At 39.1% G+C, this 17,171-nt stretch overlaps 1 protein-coding gene across 7 annotated transcripts in view; it reads right to left on the bottom strand.

The window, feature by feature from the left end:
- TBCE (tubulin folding cofactor E) overlaps positions 1–17,171 on the bottom strand; it is an 87,512-nt gene that overhangs the window by 51,455 nt on the left and 18,886 nt on the right. For 6 of the 7 annotated variants that reach the window (XM_081570437.1, XM_081570438.1, XM_081570436.1 and 3 more), the window contains one exon: positions 12,535–12,665. In XM_081570437.1, the coding sequence (XP_081426563.1) occupies positions 12,535–12,634 (100 nt within the window). In that variant the 5' untranslated portion in view covers positions 12,635–12,665. Of the gene's footprint in view, positions 1–12,534; positions 12,666–15,792; positions 15,841–17,171 lie in introns of all 7 variants that reach the window. The other variant, XM_081570431.1, reaches the window with a different exon arrangement.

Here is a 17,171-nt window from a genome sequence, read left to right as displayed (position 1 = left end):
TAACAATAGTCAGTCAGTCAGTTCAGTCACTCAGTAGTGTCTGACTCTTTGCAACCCACTGGACTGCAGCACGCCAGGCTTCCCTGTCCATCACCAACTCCCAGAGCTTGCTCAAACTCACGTTCATCGAGTCGGTGATGTCATCCAACCATCTCATCCTCTGTCGTCCCCTTCTCCTCCTGTCTTCAATCTTTCCCAGCATCAGGGTCTTTTAAAATGAGTCAGTTCTTCACATCAGGTGGCCCAAGTATTGGAGTTTCAGCTTCACATCAGTTATTCCAATGAATATTCAGGACTGATCTCCTTTAGGATGGACTGGTTGGATCTCCTTGCAGTCCAAGGGACTCGCAAGAGTCTTCTCCAACACCACAGTTCAAAAGCATCAATTCTTCAGTGCTCAGCTTTCTTTATTGTCCAACTCTCACATCCATACATGGCTACTGGAAAAACCATAGCCTTGACTAGATGGACCTTTGTTGGCAAAGTAATGTCTCTGCTTTTTAATATGCTCTCTAGGTTTATCATAGCTTTTCTTCCAAGGAACAGGCGTCTTTTAATTTCACGGCTGCAGTCACCATCTGCAGTGATTATGGAGCCCAAGAAAATAAAGTCTGTCACTGTTTCCATTGTTTCTCCATCTGTTTTCCATGAAGTGATGGGACCGGATGCCATGATCTTTGTATTTTGAATGCTGAGTTTTAAGCTTTTCCACTCTCCTCTTTCACTTTCATCAAAAGGCTCTTTAGTTCCTCTTTGCTTTCTGCCATAACAGCAGTGTCATCTGCATATCTGAGGTTATTGATATTTCTCCCAGCAATCTTAATTCCAGCTTGTGCTTCATCCAGCCTGGCATTTCTCATGATGTACTCTGCATAGAAGTTAAATAAGCAGAGTTGACAACATACAGCTTGATGTACTCCTTTCCTAATTTGGAACCATGTTGACCCATGTCTGGTCCTAACTGTTGCTTCTTGACCTGCATACAGATTTCTCAGGAGGCAGGTCAGGTGGTCTGGTATTCCCATCTCTTGAGGAATTTTCCAGTTTGCTGTGATCCACACAGTCAAAGGTGTTGCCATAGTCAATAAAGCAGAAGGAGATGTTTTTTTGGAACGCTCTTGCTTTTTCGATGACCCAACGGATGCTGTCAATTTGATCCTGGTTCCTCTGCCTTTTCTAAGTCCAGCTGAATATCTGGAAGTTCTTGGTTCACGTATTGTTGAAGTCTCGCTTGGAGAATTTTGAGCATTACTTTGGTAGCTTGTTAAATGAGTGCAATTGTGCAGTAGTTTGAACATTCTTTGGCATTGCCTGTCTTTGGGATTGGAATGAAAACTGACCTTTTCCAGTCCTGTAGCCACTGCTGAGTTTTCCAAATTTGCTGGCATATTGAGCACAGTACTTTCACAGCATCATCTTTTAGGATCTGAAATAATTCAACTGGAATTCCATCATCTCCACTAGCTTTGTTTGTAGTGAGCTTCCTAAGACCTACTTGACTTCACATTCCAGGATGTCTGGCTCTAGGTGAGTGATCACACCATTGTGCTTATCTGGGTCATTAAGATCTTTTTTGTATAGTTCTTCTGTGTATTCTTGCCACTTCTTCTTAATATCTTCTGCTTCTGTTAGGTCCATATCATTTCTGTCCTTTATTGTGCCCATCTTTGCATGAAATGTTCCCTTGTGTCTCTAATTTTCTTGAGGAGATCTCTAGTCTTTCCCATTCTGTTGTTTTCCTCTATTTCTTTGCACTGATCACTAAGGAAGGCTTTCTTATCTCTCCTCGCTATTCTTTGGAACTCTGCATTCGGGATACTAAGAGACTCATATCTAACATTAGTCAAGAAAAAAGCTAGTGTAAAATTTTGATGACACAAACAGTAGATTAAAAGATCTCTAACTACTATATCAAAACCTCCTGGTAACCACAAACCAGAAATGCACTATAAATATATAGTACATTTGTATATATACATAAATTATGTATATATTGTATATATACATATATGTGTGTACACATATGCACACATATACATATAAACATATATGTGTACATATATGCATGGGCTTCTCTGATGGCTCAGTGGTAAAGAATCTGTCTGCAGTGCAAGAGATGCAGGAGAACTGGGTTTGATCCCTAGTTCAGGAAGATCCCCTGCAGGAGGAGATGGTAACCTACTCCAGGATTCTTGCCTGGAAAATCCCATGGACAGAGGAGCCTGGCAGATTACAGTCCATAGGACTGCACCAAGTCAGACATGACTGAGCATGCACACACACATATATAAACACACACATAGAAAAAAGAAAAAGGAATTCAACCTCAACACTAAAGACAGTCATAAAATCATAAGAGAACAACAGAGAAAAAAAAAAAAGACCTACAAAAGCACATCCAAAACAATGAGCAAAATGGCAAGAAGAACATACATATTGGTAATTACCTTAAATGTAAATGGATTAACTACTCCAACCAAAAGACATAGACTGGCTGAATGGATACAAAAATAAGACCCATATATATGCTGTCTACAAGAGACCCACTTCAGATTAGGGACACAAAGAGTCTGAAAGTGAGAGGATGGAAGAAGGTATTTCATGCAAATGAAATTCGAAAGAAAGTTGGAGTAGCAATATTCTTATCAGAAAAAAAAGGTCTTTAAAACAAAGACTGTTACAAGAGTCAAAGAAGGACACTACAAAATGATCAAGAAATCAACCCAAGAAGACGTAACAATTGTAAATATATATGAACACAGCATAGAAGCACCTCAATATAGAAAACAAATGTTAACAGACAGAAAAGGAGAAATTGACAGCAACACAATAATAGTGGGTGATTTTAGCACTCCACTTACATCAATCGACAGATCATTCAGACATAAAATCAACAAGGAAACACAGGCCTTAAGTGACACAGACCAGATTAACTTAATTGGTATTTACAGAGCATTCCATCCTAAAGCAGCAGAATGCACATTTTTTTCAAGTGCACATGGAATATTCACTAGGATAAATCATATGCTGGGTCACAAAGCGAGCCTTGGTAAATTTAACAAAATTGAAATAGTATCAAGTATCTTTTCTGACCACAATGCCTGCAGATTCTAATCTAATTTTCAATTACAAGGAAGAATTATAAAATCTGTAACAAACACAAAAATATGGAGCCTGAACAACATGCTACTTAACAACCAATGGATCACTGAAGATGTCAAAGAAACCAAAAAATACCTAGGGCTTCTCTGGTGGTCTAGTGGTTAAGAATCCACCTGCCAATGCAGGGGACATGGGATCACTTCCTGGTCAAGGAAGATCTCACATGCTGTGGAACAACTAAGCCCATGCACCACAACTACTGAGCCAACAAACCACAAATACTGAGCCCATGTGCCGCAACTACTAAAACCCACGTGCCCCAGAGCCTGTGTTCCACAATAAGAGAAGCCACTGCAATGAGAAGCTCATGCATCACAACGAAGAGTAGCTCTCGCTCTCTGCAACCAGAGAAAACCCACAGGCAGCAATGAAGACCCAGTTCAGCCAAATAAATTAACAAATTTTTTAAAAAAGGGACAAAAAAATCTCCCAAGACTGAACCACAAAGATATAGAAAACAGGAACAGATCAGTCACAAGTACTAAAACGGAAACCATGAATTAAAAAAACTCCCCCAAAACAAAAAGTCCAGGACCAAATGGCTTCACAGGTGAATTCTGGCAAACATTTAGAGAAGAGTTAACATCTTTCCTTTTGAAACTCTTCCCAAAAATTGCAAGGGAAGGAACACTCCCAAAGTCATCCTATGAGGCCACCATCACTCTGATACCAAAACCAAGGATATCACACACACAAAAAGAAAATACCAGGTCAGTATCACTGATGAACATAGATGCAAAATCCTCAACAAAATACCACCAAACCAAATCTAACAATATATTAAAAGGATCATATACCATGATCAAGCAGGAATTATTCCAGGGATAGAACTTTTTCAATATCCCCTAGTCAACCACTGTGATACATAACAAAGTGAAGAATAAAAACTATATTATCATCCCAACAGATGCAAAAAAAAGCTTATGACAAAATTCAACATCTATTTCTGAGAACAACTCTCTAGAAAGTGTGAATAGAGGGAACATACCTCAACATAGTAAAGCCCACATATGGAAAACCCACAGATAACAACATATTCAATGGTGAAAAGCGGAAAGCATTTCCTCTAAGATCAGGAACAAGACAAGGATGTCCACTCTCACCACTTTTATTCAACACAGTTTTGGAAGTCCTAGCCATAGCAATCAGAGAAGAAGAAACAAAAGGAATCCAAATTGGAAAAGAAGATGTACAACTATCACTGTTTGCAGATGACGATACCATGCAAAGAAAATTCTCATGATGCTACCAGAAAACTACTAGAGCTCATCAATGAATTTGGTAAAGTTGCAGGATACAAAATGACATACAGAAATCTATTGCATCTCTATACACTAACAATGAAAGGTCAGAAAGAGAAATTAAGGGAACAGTCTCATTTATCATTGCATCAAAAAGAACAAAATACCTTGGAATAAACCTACCTAAGGAGGCAGAAGACCTGTACTCTGAAAACTGTTAAGAGACTGATGAAAGAAATCAAAGATGACACAAACAGATGGGAACATACACCATGGTGGTCTAGTGGTTAGACCTTTCCTGGACTGGAAGAATCAATATTGTCAAAATGAGTATACTATCCAAAGTAATCCACAGATTCAATGCAATCCCTATTAAATTACTAATGGCATTTTTTGCAGATCTAGAACAAAAAAATCTTCACACATTACTGACCAGGGGTTTTTGCAGAAACTAACGGCTGTGGCCAGTAATTTGTTATGCAAATGAATATTGAAACATCACCAGTCAATAATGTTTGGGTAACAGAAGATGTATTAACACAGCTCTGGTCTTTAAACTGTTAAGATTTGTACGGAAACACAACAGACCCTGAAGAGTCAAAAAAAAAAAAATAGAGCTGGAGTAATCCGATTCCCTGACTTCGGACTATACTATAAAGCTATAATAAAACAATATGGTACTGGCAGAAAAACACAAACACAGATCAATGGAAAAGGATAGAAAGCCCAGAAATAAATCCACACAGCTATCTGCAAACAATACAATTGACAAGGGCTTAATTTCCAAAATATACAAATAGCTCATACAACTCAATAACAAAAAAACCCTAAACAATCCAACTGAAAAATGGAGAGAAGATCTAAATAGATACTTCTCCAAAGATGACAGACAGAAAGCCAACAGACACGTGAGAAGATGCTTGACACTGCTAATTATTAGAGAAATGCAAATCAAAACTACGATGATATATCACCTCACAGTGGTCAGAATGACCATCATCAAATAAAAGTCTACAAACAAATGCTGGAGAGGTTGTAAAGAAAAGGGAACCCTCCTACACTGTTGATGGGAATGTAAATTGGTACAGCCACTATAGAACAGTATGGAGTTTCCTTGAAAAAATAAAAATAGAGAATTCCCTTGTGATCAAGTGGTTAGGACTGGGCACTTTCACTGCTGGGGCCCATGTTCAATCCCTGGTTGGGGAACTAAGATCCTGCAAGCCCCGTGAGGCAGCCAGAAACAAAAATTTTTTTTAAAAAGATCTAAAAAGAGCTTTACCATATGATCCAGCAATCTCACTCCCGGGCATATATCCCAAGAAAACCATAATTCAAAAAGATACATGAGGACTTTCCTGGTGGTCCGGTGCTTAAGAATCTGCCTGACAATGCAGGGGACAAGGATTAGATCCCTGGTCCGGGAAGATTTCACATACCAAAGGGCAACTAAGCCCGTGCACCACAGCTACTCAGCTCTCGGGCCCTAGAGCCCATGCTCTGCAACAAGAGAAGCCACTGCAATGAGAAGCCTCACACCACAGCTAGAGAGCAGCCTCCACTTGCTGCAACTAGAGAAAGCTCATGCACAGCAATGAAAACCCAGCACAGCCAAAAATAAATAAATAAAATTAAAAATTTTTAATTCAGAAAAATTGTTTAAAAAAATACATGCATGCAAATATTCACTGCAGGACTATTTACAACAGCTAAGACATGGAAACAACCTAAATGTCCACCAACAGAGGAATGGGTAAAGAAAATATGGAACATATATAAATGGACTATTCCTTAGCCATAAAAAACAATGAAATACTGCCATTTACAGCAACATGGATAGATCTTATCATACTAAATAAATTTAAGTCAGAGAAAGAAATATCATATATCGCATATATATGGAATCTAAAAAATGATACGAGGGGGTGGGAGGGAGGCTCCAGAAAAAGAGGATAAATACATACTTACGGTTGATTTGCACTATTGTACATAGAAACCAACACAACACTGTAAGGCAATTATCGTCCAATTTAAAATTTTTTACAAAGAAATAATAAACAAAAAATGATAGGAATAAACTTATTAACAAAACAGAAACAAACTCACAGACTTAGAAAACCAACTTATGGTTTTACCCAAGGGGAAAGGTGGGTGGGGAGGGATAAATTAGGAGGTTGCGATTAACATATGCACACAATTACATATAAAATAAACAGTCAACAAGGACGGACTGTAGAGCACAGGGAACTCTTACTCAATAGTCTGTAATAACCTATATGGGGAAAGAATCTGAAAAAGAATTGATATATGTATATGAATAACTGAATGACTTTGCCACACACCTGAAATTAACAAAATAATGTAAATTAACTATATTTCAATATAAAATAATTTTTTTTACAAAAGAAAAAAGCTAGGGTAGAATTCTGATGGCATAAACAGCAGATTAAAAGACCTATAATGTTGAAAGATCATGTGTGTGTGCTTAGTGGCTCAGCTGTGTCCGACTCTTTGCAACGCCATGGACTGCAGCCTACTAGGCTCCTCTGTCCATGGGGATTCTCCAGGCAAGAATACTGGAGTGGGTTGCCATGCCCTCCTCCAGGGGATCTTCCCAACCCAGGGATCAAACCCAGGTCTCCTGCATCTCAGGCGGATTCCTTACCAACTGAGCCACCAGGGAAGCCCTGAAAGATCATATTATATATAATTTTGAAGGACTATATGATTATCCATATTAAAGAATGTACCTACTCCACCTTGTATCTTCAAGGACTGTAAACCAAGAAGTTAATAAGAACACAGTTTTCAGTAACCTGACTTACTCATTTAAAAGAACTCTATTCACCAATATGACAAAATGAATTGAAATTAAAGTTTAAAGTATACATACTGTTTTAAGAGAATGTGTTTATGTTTTAGAGAAGCACAGTGAAGCATCAAGGGAACATTTCTTGAAAGGATGGGCAAGATAAAGGACAGAAATGGTGAGGACCTAATAAAAGCAGAAGAGATTAAGAAGAGATGGCAAGAATACACAGAAGAACTATACAAAAAAGGTCTTAATGACTCAGATAACCACAATGGTGGGGTCACTCACCTAGAGCCTGGACATTCTGGAGTGTGAAGTCAAGTGGGCCTTAGGAAACATCACTATGAAGCATCACTATGATCAAAGCTAGTGGAGGTGATGGAATTCCAGTTAAGCTATTTAAAATCCTAAAGGATGATGCTGTTAAAAGTGCTGCACTCAAAATGTTAGCAAATTTGGAAAGTTCGGCAGTGGCCACAGGACTGGAAAAAGTCAGCTTTCATTCCAATCCCAAAGAAGAGCAGTGCCAAAGAATGCTGGAACTACCGAACAACTGAGCTCATTTCACATGGCTTCAGCAGTATGTGAACCAAGAACTTCCAGAAGTTCAAGCTGGATTTAGAAAAGGCAGAGGAACCAGAGATCAAATTGTCAACATTCGTTGGATTAGAGAGAAAGCAAGAGAGTTCCAGAAAAACATCTACTTCTGCTTCATTGCCTACGCTAAAGCCTTTGACTGTGTGGATCACAACTAACTGTGGAAAATTCTTAAAGAAACGAGAATACCAGACCACTTTACCTGTCTCCTGAGAAACCTGTATACAAGTCAAAGAGCAACAGTTAGAATTGGACATGAAACAACTGACTGGTTCAAAATTGGGAAAGGAGTACAGCAAGGCTGTATATATTGTTATTTTGTTTACAGAGTACACCATGCAAAATGTCAGGCTGGATGAATCACAAGCTGGAATCACAATGTTATCGGGAGAAACATCAAGAACCTCAGATATGCAGATGATACCACTCTAAAGGCAGAAAGTGAGGATAAACTAAAGAGCTTTGATGAGGGTGAAAGAGGAGAGTAACAAAGCTGGCTTAAAACTCAACATTCAAAAATTTAAGATCATGGCATCTAGTCCCATCACTTCACGACAAAGAGACAAAGAAAAAGTGGAAACAGTGATAGAGATTTTATTTTCTTGGGCTCCATGGGGTCACAAAGAGTCGGACATGACTTAGCAACTAAACAACAACATAAAGTATCTGTACAAAAAATAAAATATCAAACCTGAATCTGATCAAGCCTATATGTAACTACTAACCTACAGGGAATGTAGGGGACAGAAAAACTAAATATTAATGACTTCATGGGGATGCAATCTAAAAAATTCAGAATATGGGAAATTTTACAAGACAATTTTTTCAACAAATAAATGGTAAGGAAGAAAAACAGAGAATCAATCCAGGAAATCCAATATCTAACCAAAGGATCATCGGGGGTGGGGGGGAAGCAGGTAATATGCAAAGGTTAAATTATCAAAGGTATCCTAGAAGAAAACGTCTCATCACTGAAGAAACACTGTGATCTCAAACTGAGCAGGGTTAACCAAGAAAACACACCAGACAATGAGTCAAGAAACACCCACAGCTGGACACAGCTGCTCTCATCATAAGGCTTTCTGTTCTATATTGTTACCATGGTCACATATTATGTTAATAAATACTAAGAAAAGAGAAAGAAAACACAGCAGCAAGGCTTCCAGAATGTCCCACAAGATCCGACACTCCCCACAAGGCCCACGTATTCTACTTTGCAGTATCTATGAGATGTCCAAGGTGTCAGCCCCTGCTTTCTTGAGGTGAAGTGGGTTTGTGGAGTTTCACAGTTTAATAAAGGCTGCCTGCTAGGTGGCCCTCTGAGCATCAGGACCACCCTGGGGAGTGCACAGAGGGGCTGGGATGAATTCCTCCCCAAGTGGGTGGTCAGGGAGCTCACTCTTAGCTTGAGAGAAGGGTACAGCTGGCTGTTCACACTGAGGTGAAGGGAGGGGTTAAGGGCGTCACTCCAAGTCCCCTGGCATGAGGGGCTAGAGGAATTAGGGCCTCCAGGCCCTCACACAGGGTTATAGGGCCACTACCCATGCTGCACATGGGGGTCTTCCAGGGGCCTCGTTACTCTTCTGGGTTCCAGAGTTGAGGAGAGACCACGTCCCTGGCTCCTGGGCAGTCTCGTTTCCCCCCGCCCTTCCTCCTCCTCATCCGTCCTCAATACTGAGGCTGGACTCTCTCAAGGAAAGAAGGCAAAGAAGTCTCCATCTACCAGCTGCAGACAACTGAACTCCCTCAGCTCCTGTTTCAATGGCAAGCAGAACAAAATCAGTTCCCCAGAGAAAGTGGCCTGACTGAGCAGGCAGGGAGGATATGGGTGGACTGAGGAAGGAGACCCCTCAGCTCTGTCGCTCTCCTTCCATGGGTCTGGGTGCCTCTTGGCTCTTCCTCTAAATTTTGGAGCCATCATTCGTTAAATGTTCAGATTCTGTGTCTTTAGCAGGAGACGGACCGAAGCAATGAGTTAAAAGCTTAAAAGCACTTAGACCAGTTACTGGTGTTTGCTGAGCACCTGGAACAGCCACACCTAGCCCTCTGAGTGCTTATTAGGTGCTCAGTTCGTTTGTTGAATGACGGAATGATCTCTCATCCAGTGATGTCGACAGCAACATCCCTGTTTTCTGGATGAGGACACTGAGGCACAGAAAGGTTAAGTAGACCTGGGCTCACCTGGTTAGGAATTCATGAGGAATTATTCTGACTCTTAACCCCTGAAGTGAAAATGTTAGTTGCTCAGTCATGTCCTACTCTTTGGGACCCCATGGACTGCAGCCCCCCAGGCTCCTCTGGTCCACAGAATTCTCCAGGCAAGCATACTGGAGTGGGTTGCCATTTCCTATGCCAGGAGATCTTTCCAACCCAGGGATCAAACCCAGGTCTCCCGTATTGCAAGCAGATTCTTTACCATCTAAGCCACCGGGAAGCCCTCCCTGTGCTGAGTAAAATGTGAAAGAAACACAGAGTCAGGGCATATTTGGAGGTGTGAAGGGAGGTGTCAGTTCAGTGGAAGGATTGAACCATGCAGTGGGAATTTGATCTGCTGCTCTATGCTACTGATTTCTGGGCTCTGCTGTTTTAGGGCTTTATTTGTTTTATCTGCTTTAGGGCTGCAGCAAGCAGAACTGTGAGCTCAGATTCCAACACTCAACACCTGGTTCCCCAGGTGGTCGTATGGCCGGGAACTCCCGCAGAGGATCTGGGCAGGGCTTCTAGAGCAACCTGGGCTGATTGCTAAAGCAGCTCAGCCCCATCTGCCTCGCTGATTCTGGGTTCAGTGGTTCTCAACCTTAATGAACCTAATAAAATGCCCAGGAGAGCTTTTTAAAACACAGATGGCTGGGTCCCATCTCCAGAGTTTCTAATTCAGTAGTTCTGGGGTGGGGCTAACAAGTAACCAAGTGATGTTGATACTCCTCAGTGACCATATTTTGAGACCCTCTGGTGTAAATTTACCACTGAATACCTTCAGATTTAAGCCAATTACTAATATATATAAGGCACTTAAATATTTGTTGATTGATTGACTAAGACATATAAATAAGTCTACTATACTACTGTCATTGACAAAAGTAAGAAAACTAGAAATTAATGTCTAAAAAGAAGGAATGATTAAACAAACTATGTACTATACTAAATGCAACCATTAAGAAATATAAGTAAAGGAGTGCTCTGGTGGCCTTATGGTTAGGACTTTGGGCTTTCACTGCCATGGCTAGGGTTCAGTCCCTGGTCAGGAACCTAAGCTGTCACAAGCCAAATACAAGTCAATCCATTTCTATACACTAACAATGACAGATCAGAAGAGAAATTCAAGAAACAATTTCACTTACCGTCTTATCACAAAGAATAAAATACCAAGGAATAAACCTAAGGAGACAAAAGATCTATACTCTGAAAACTGTAAGATGCTGATGAAAGAAATCGAAGAAGACACAACCGATGGAAACCATGTTCATGGATTGGAAGATTCAATATTGTCAAAATGACTATATTACCCAAGGCAATCTACAGATTCAATGCAAGCCCTACCAAATTACCAATGGCATTTTTCACAGAACTAGAAAATAATCTCAAAATTTGTATGGAGACACAAAAGATCCCAAACAGCAAAAGCAATCTTGAGAAAGAAAAACAGAACTGGAGGAACCAGGCTCCCTGATTTCAGACTATGCTACAAAGCTACAGTCATCAAAACAGTATGGTACTGGCACAAAAACAGAAATATAGATCAATGGAACAGGATAGACAGTCCAGAAATAAACCCATGGACCTACGGTCAATTAATCTATAACAAAGGAGGCAAGAACATGCAATGTTGGAAAGACAGTCTCTTCAACAAATGGTGCTGGGAAAAATGGACAGCTATATGTAAAAAAAAAGAAACTAGATCATTCTTTAACATCATACACAAAAATAAAGTCAAAATGCATTAAAGATCTAAATGTGAGACCGGGTACTATAAAATTCCTAGAGGAAAACATAAGCAGAACACTCTCCGACATAAACTGCAGCAATATCTTTTCTCAATCTGTCTCCCAGAATAATGGGAATAAAAACAAAAATAAACAAACGGGACCTACTTAAACTCAAAAGCTTTTGTACAGCAAAGGAAGCAATAAACAAAATAAATGTCAACACACAGACTGGGAGAAAATATTTGCAAAGAGGACCTATAGGTGGTCAAGAGGCAACATATACAAATACTGAATCATTATATTATATACCTGAAACTAACATGTTAATTATATCTCAATAAAAAAGGAAATACAAGTAAAATAATGCTATAGAAACATAGATATATACCAAATCATAAGTGAAAAATGGTAACACAAAATTGTATTCAGATCAATTTGAATTACACATACACATGGATTAATGATAATAGAAATTTCAAAAATACTACTGCATTTTTGAGCTTAGGATTATGGGAATTCAAGTTTTGTTATGGTTTAAAGTTTACAATGAAGATATTTTATTTTTTTTGAAGATATTTCAAGACTGACTTAATATAAAATAGTAACATTAAATAATTAGATAGGTGTATAATCAAATAGTCATGGATACCACAGGATATTGTCCCTGAAGTAAGACTGTATCAGAGCATATATAACTTGATTGTTAGCATCCTCAAATTGGTATCATAGACCTCTACTGAGACACCTACCAGAAACAAGTACAAAATAAACACGCACACACAAAATCATAAATTACCTGCCACAGGAGGCACAATGCCAGAAAAACGCACTGTTGCATGTTCCCCGTTAACTTCAACTCTCCGACCAATGACATCTGACGTCAAAGTGCTGTTCATTATAACATAGTCAGAATCCAAAATATGAGATCTAGGGGAAAAAACACGACATTGACAAGAACTTAGTAATATTCTTAAAAAAAAATTTTTTTTAACTGTATGCAGATACTCATTAGGTCAACACTTCTACCCAATTTAGCCTTCCTATTTTGGTGAAGAGAAGAACCTAAGGGTTTATGTACCAAACTCTCAGAATGTGATTTTACTTTACTCTCTGTTTTGATAATTTAATGGATTAAAAAAAATCCTGCTTAACTCAGTTAGTTCACATCACATGACTGTGTACTTTTACTAAGGATGGGAAGGGAAGGAAAAGAGACGGGGATCAAGGTGACGGAGAAAAGGGAAAAGAAGCATGGAACACAGGCATCATTCTCTGCCCAGGAAGTAGAAACACACAAACCCACAGATGCAGGAAGGAGCACATATACTGACAAATTTAGAATCCTAATAGGGAGCCCAAGAGAAAAGCATCATCTCTCGAGGAATGATCACTAAATCCAACTCCCACTTCAACAAGTCAGTTTCTTCAACAGATAAAAAAGAAACAGATGGAAGAGAAAAAAAAAAGATTAAAGGAAATGTAAGGAATGTCAACTAATTGCAATGTATGAACATTATTTGGAATCTGAACTCTTGAAAACTGTAAATAATTTTCAAAATAAATCAAGAGAAAATTGAACATTTGCATGCTGACTAGGTAGCTGATGATATTCAAGAATAATTGTCTCCAGTAAGGCTATTATAAAATCAACTTATCTGGGGGAAAAAGTGGAAAGGGGAATTCCCTGGACCAGTGGTTAGGATTCCACACTTTCACTGAAGGGGGCACAGCTTCAATCTCCGGTCAAGGAACTAAAGATCCTGAATGCTGCACAGTGAGGCCAAAAAAAGTAAAATTTAAAAAGTCAAAGAATAACTGTGAAATTTTTAGCTATGATAATAGCATAGTGGTTATGACTTTTTAAAAGATCTTATCTTTCAGAAATACACATTAAATTATTTACAGGTTTTTAAAAGTCATATTTTAGACATGTCACACAGTGGTGGTATAGACAACACACTGAAAGGAAGTAAAAAGCAGAGTGGCCAGTTAGGGAAATAGTGCTGTAATTCAGGTGAAAACAAGCAAAGAATGAACCAAGACACTGGCCTCCATCCATTCATTTGACACATACTAAGCACTAACCAAATGCTGGCTAAAACGCTGGACCCCACATGACAAACAGTAAACCTTGCATGTATGATTCCTGCTTCACAGTATAAGTACAGTAAGTTAAACTTGAGAGAAGGGTATGGATTTTAGAGAAAGTTAAAAAAAAAAAAGCTAGAAAGCTAGAAAAGGGTATGGAGATTAAATGGACAGAAATAGTAAAATTGAAGACTAGGAAGACAAGATTGTGTCTGCGGTAAATGGTGGCACCAAACACCAACATGAGTAATACAAGAGGAGATTTAAGTTTGGGAGGGAAAACAACTTGTTTGAGGTGTCTATCCAATGTCATGATGGATGTAGGTCTCTAGTTCAAAGGACATGTTTTCACTAGAAATGTGTATTTGGGAGTCATCACCTCAGTATAACAGTGAATGAGATCAGAAGTGTACTAGGTGAAAAGAAAAAGAGATCACGGACAGAACTCTGGGGAAATAAAATATTTAAAAGAGAAAGGGAAAATAAAATAAAAAAAAAAAAAAAAGAGAAAGGGAAGAAACCTCTAAGAAAGAATCAGAGGAAAACCTGGTTTTCCTTTATTCTTTCTGGCTTTTTCTCCTGACTCTGCATGTGGTGTTGGGAAAGTTGGACAGCCGCATATGAATCAATGAAGTTAGAACACACACTCTCATCATGTACAAAAATAAATACAAAATGGCTTAAAGACTTAAATATAAGATATGACACCACAAAAATCCTACAAGAGATCATAGGCAAAACATTCTCTGACATAAACTGTACCAATGTTTTCTTTCAGTCTCCCAAGGCATTAGAAATAAAGCAAAAATAAACAAATAGAACCTAACCAAATTTACAAGCTTTTGCACAGCAAAGGAAATCATAAACAAAACAAAAAGACAACCTCAGGAACGCGAGAAAATATTTGCAAATGATGTGACCAACAAGGGCTTAATTTCCAAAGTACACAAACAGCTCATAGAACTCAACAACAAGAACAAAAACAAACCACCCAATCAAAAACTGGGCAGAAGACCTGAAGAGCATTTCTTCAAAGAAATACAGACGGCCAGTAAGCACATGAAAAGATGCTCAACATCACTAATTATTAGAGAAAAGCAAATCAAAATTACAATGAGGTACCACCTCACATCTGTTAGAATGACCATCATTAAAAAGTCTACAAATAATAATGCTGGAGAGGGTGTGGAAAAAAGGGAACCCTCCTACACTGTTGGTGGGAATGTAAGTTGGTGCAGTCACTGTGGAAAACAGTATGGAAGTTCCTCAGAGAACTAAAAACAGGATTATCATATGATCCAGCAATCCCACTCTGGGACATACATCCAAACACACCTATATGTCAAAAAGTTACGTGCATCCCTATGTTCACAGCAGCACTATTCAAAATAGCCAAGACATGGAAACCTAAATGTCCATTGACAGATGAATGGATAAAGAAGATGTGGTACATATATACAATGGAATACTACTTAATCCAAAAGAAGGAAATAATGCCATTTGCAGCAACATGGATGATTATCCATAAGATTATCATAACAAGAGATTATCATACTAAGTGAATTCAGTCAGAAAGAGGAAGATAAACACCATATGATATCACTTATATGTGGAATCTAAAATATGACATAAATGAACTTATCTATGAAACAGAATCACAGACACAGAGAACAAGTTGGTGGTGGCCAAGGGGGAGGCATGGAGTGGAATCCTTGGGTTAGTAGATGTAAGTTTTTATATACAGAATGGATAAACAACAAGGTCCTACTGGTATAGCACAAAGAGCTATAGTCAATATCCTATGATAAACCATAATGGAAAAAAAATTTTTAAAAGAATGCGTGTATATATATGTGTGTGTGTATAACTGAGCCACTTTGCTGTACTGCAGAAATTAACACTACAACAACTATAGTTCAATTTAATAAAAACAATAAATAAATGATTAAAAAAAATGGAGGCAAACCTCTTGAGATGTTGTGTTTGATTCCAGAACACTGCAATAAGGTGAATACTGCAAGAAAAAAAAAAGGTGCAGGGGAGGGGAGGCTGAATTTTGATGGTTTGATTATCAAAGGGCAACAACAAAAACAAAGTAAGAAAGATAAATATGGGCGGACAGGGCAGTTAGGAAGGGGCCAACATCTGGATCTAAACTTGCCTGGTAGGGTTGAAAAGCAAGAGGGAAATCAGCCCAGAGCCTCAAATTGGTGGGAAGAATCAAAACAGTTCAGATAATTTGAAGATCAAGTCAATAGGAAGATGAGGGCAGGTGTGGGGAAGCCATGGTTTAGCAAGCTCAGACACGCGTGGAGTCATGCAGCTAAGAGGTCTAGTCAGTAAGTAGGGCCCTGATACGAAGTTCTAGTCCCTGAGGAGAAAAACTAGTAAGGTCACTATAGACCACCATTCCTACAAGAAGTTAAAGTAGAAGTCCGAATCTTGGTTCCTTGAACTAGAGTGCATGGGGGCTATCCAAACCCAGACGCTCACAACTAAGCCTCACAATCAGTCTGAAGTTCTTGATGGGGCTTGGCCTAAGGAGATCACCTTACAGATCACGCTCACAGCACGAATGTCTGGATAAGAAGAAAGGGGCAGTAGTCAACTGGTGAGCAGGAAACCAAGTGGCATAAATGGCAGAAGTGAGAAAAGGAGACATTAGGAAGCCATCCTCATTTTCCTTTAATATGTATAATTAATTTATAAAAGTTTAAAGTTCCTTCACCTGCTCAATTCTACTTGATCTCTAGTAACAACTGATCTCTAGAAACAATTCTTTTCATTCCCATCTGTATGTTGTGCCCACAGGATCCGAGATCATCTGGTATGTGGTATCCAAGGTCAGTTAATAACTGGTTCTACATCATGATTTTTTTTTTTTCCTTGCACCTTGTGGGATCTTAGCTCCCCAACCAGGGATTGAATCTGGGCCGTCAGAAGTGAAAGCGTGAAGTCCTAACCACTGGGCCACCAGAGAATTCCCTGCATTATGTATTTCTGATGATCCTGTCTAGTCTCTTAACTCTTCTAGTAACTGTTTCTTTATACTGTGACCTTCTGTAAGGAACTAGAAACTGGCTCCTTGTCTTGGTGACCTATGCCTTGGTTTCTTCGCCCTCTGGCCAGTCACCCAATAAGTCCCTGTATCCTGTTGTCAGACCCACTGGATGTTAGTTACTGGTCCACCCTGGACCTCCACAGCCTGTTGCTGTCATTTCCACCCACTGATTTTAGTACTGCCCTCTGCAGCTATAAAGAAACAACTATTCCCTTTTCCAGCTGATATTTAAATATTTGAAGGCCCCATATGTTATTACTTTCCCTTTCTCCTCTTCCTGTCCC

The sequence above is a fragment of the Giraffa tippelskirchi genome, chromosome 2, assembly GCF_054371585.1.
Source record: "Giraffa tippelskirchi isolate mGirTip1 chromosome 2, T2T-mGirTip1v1.2.pri, whole genome shotgun sequence".
Lineage (NCBI taxonomy): Eukaryota > Metazoa > Chordata > Mammalia > Artiodactyla > Giraffidae > Giraffa > Giraffa tippelskirchi.
Note: the sequence above shows the minus strand (reverse complement) of the source record. Positions and strands in the feature narration are given on the sequence as shown.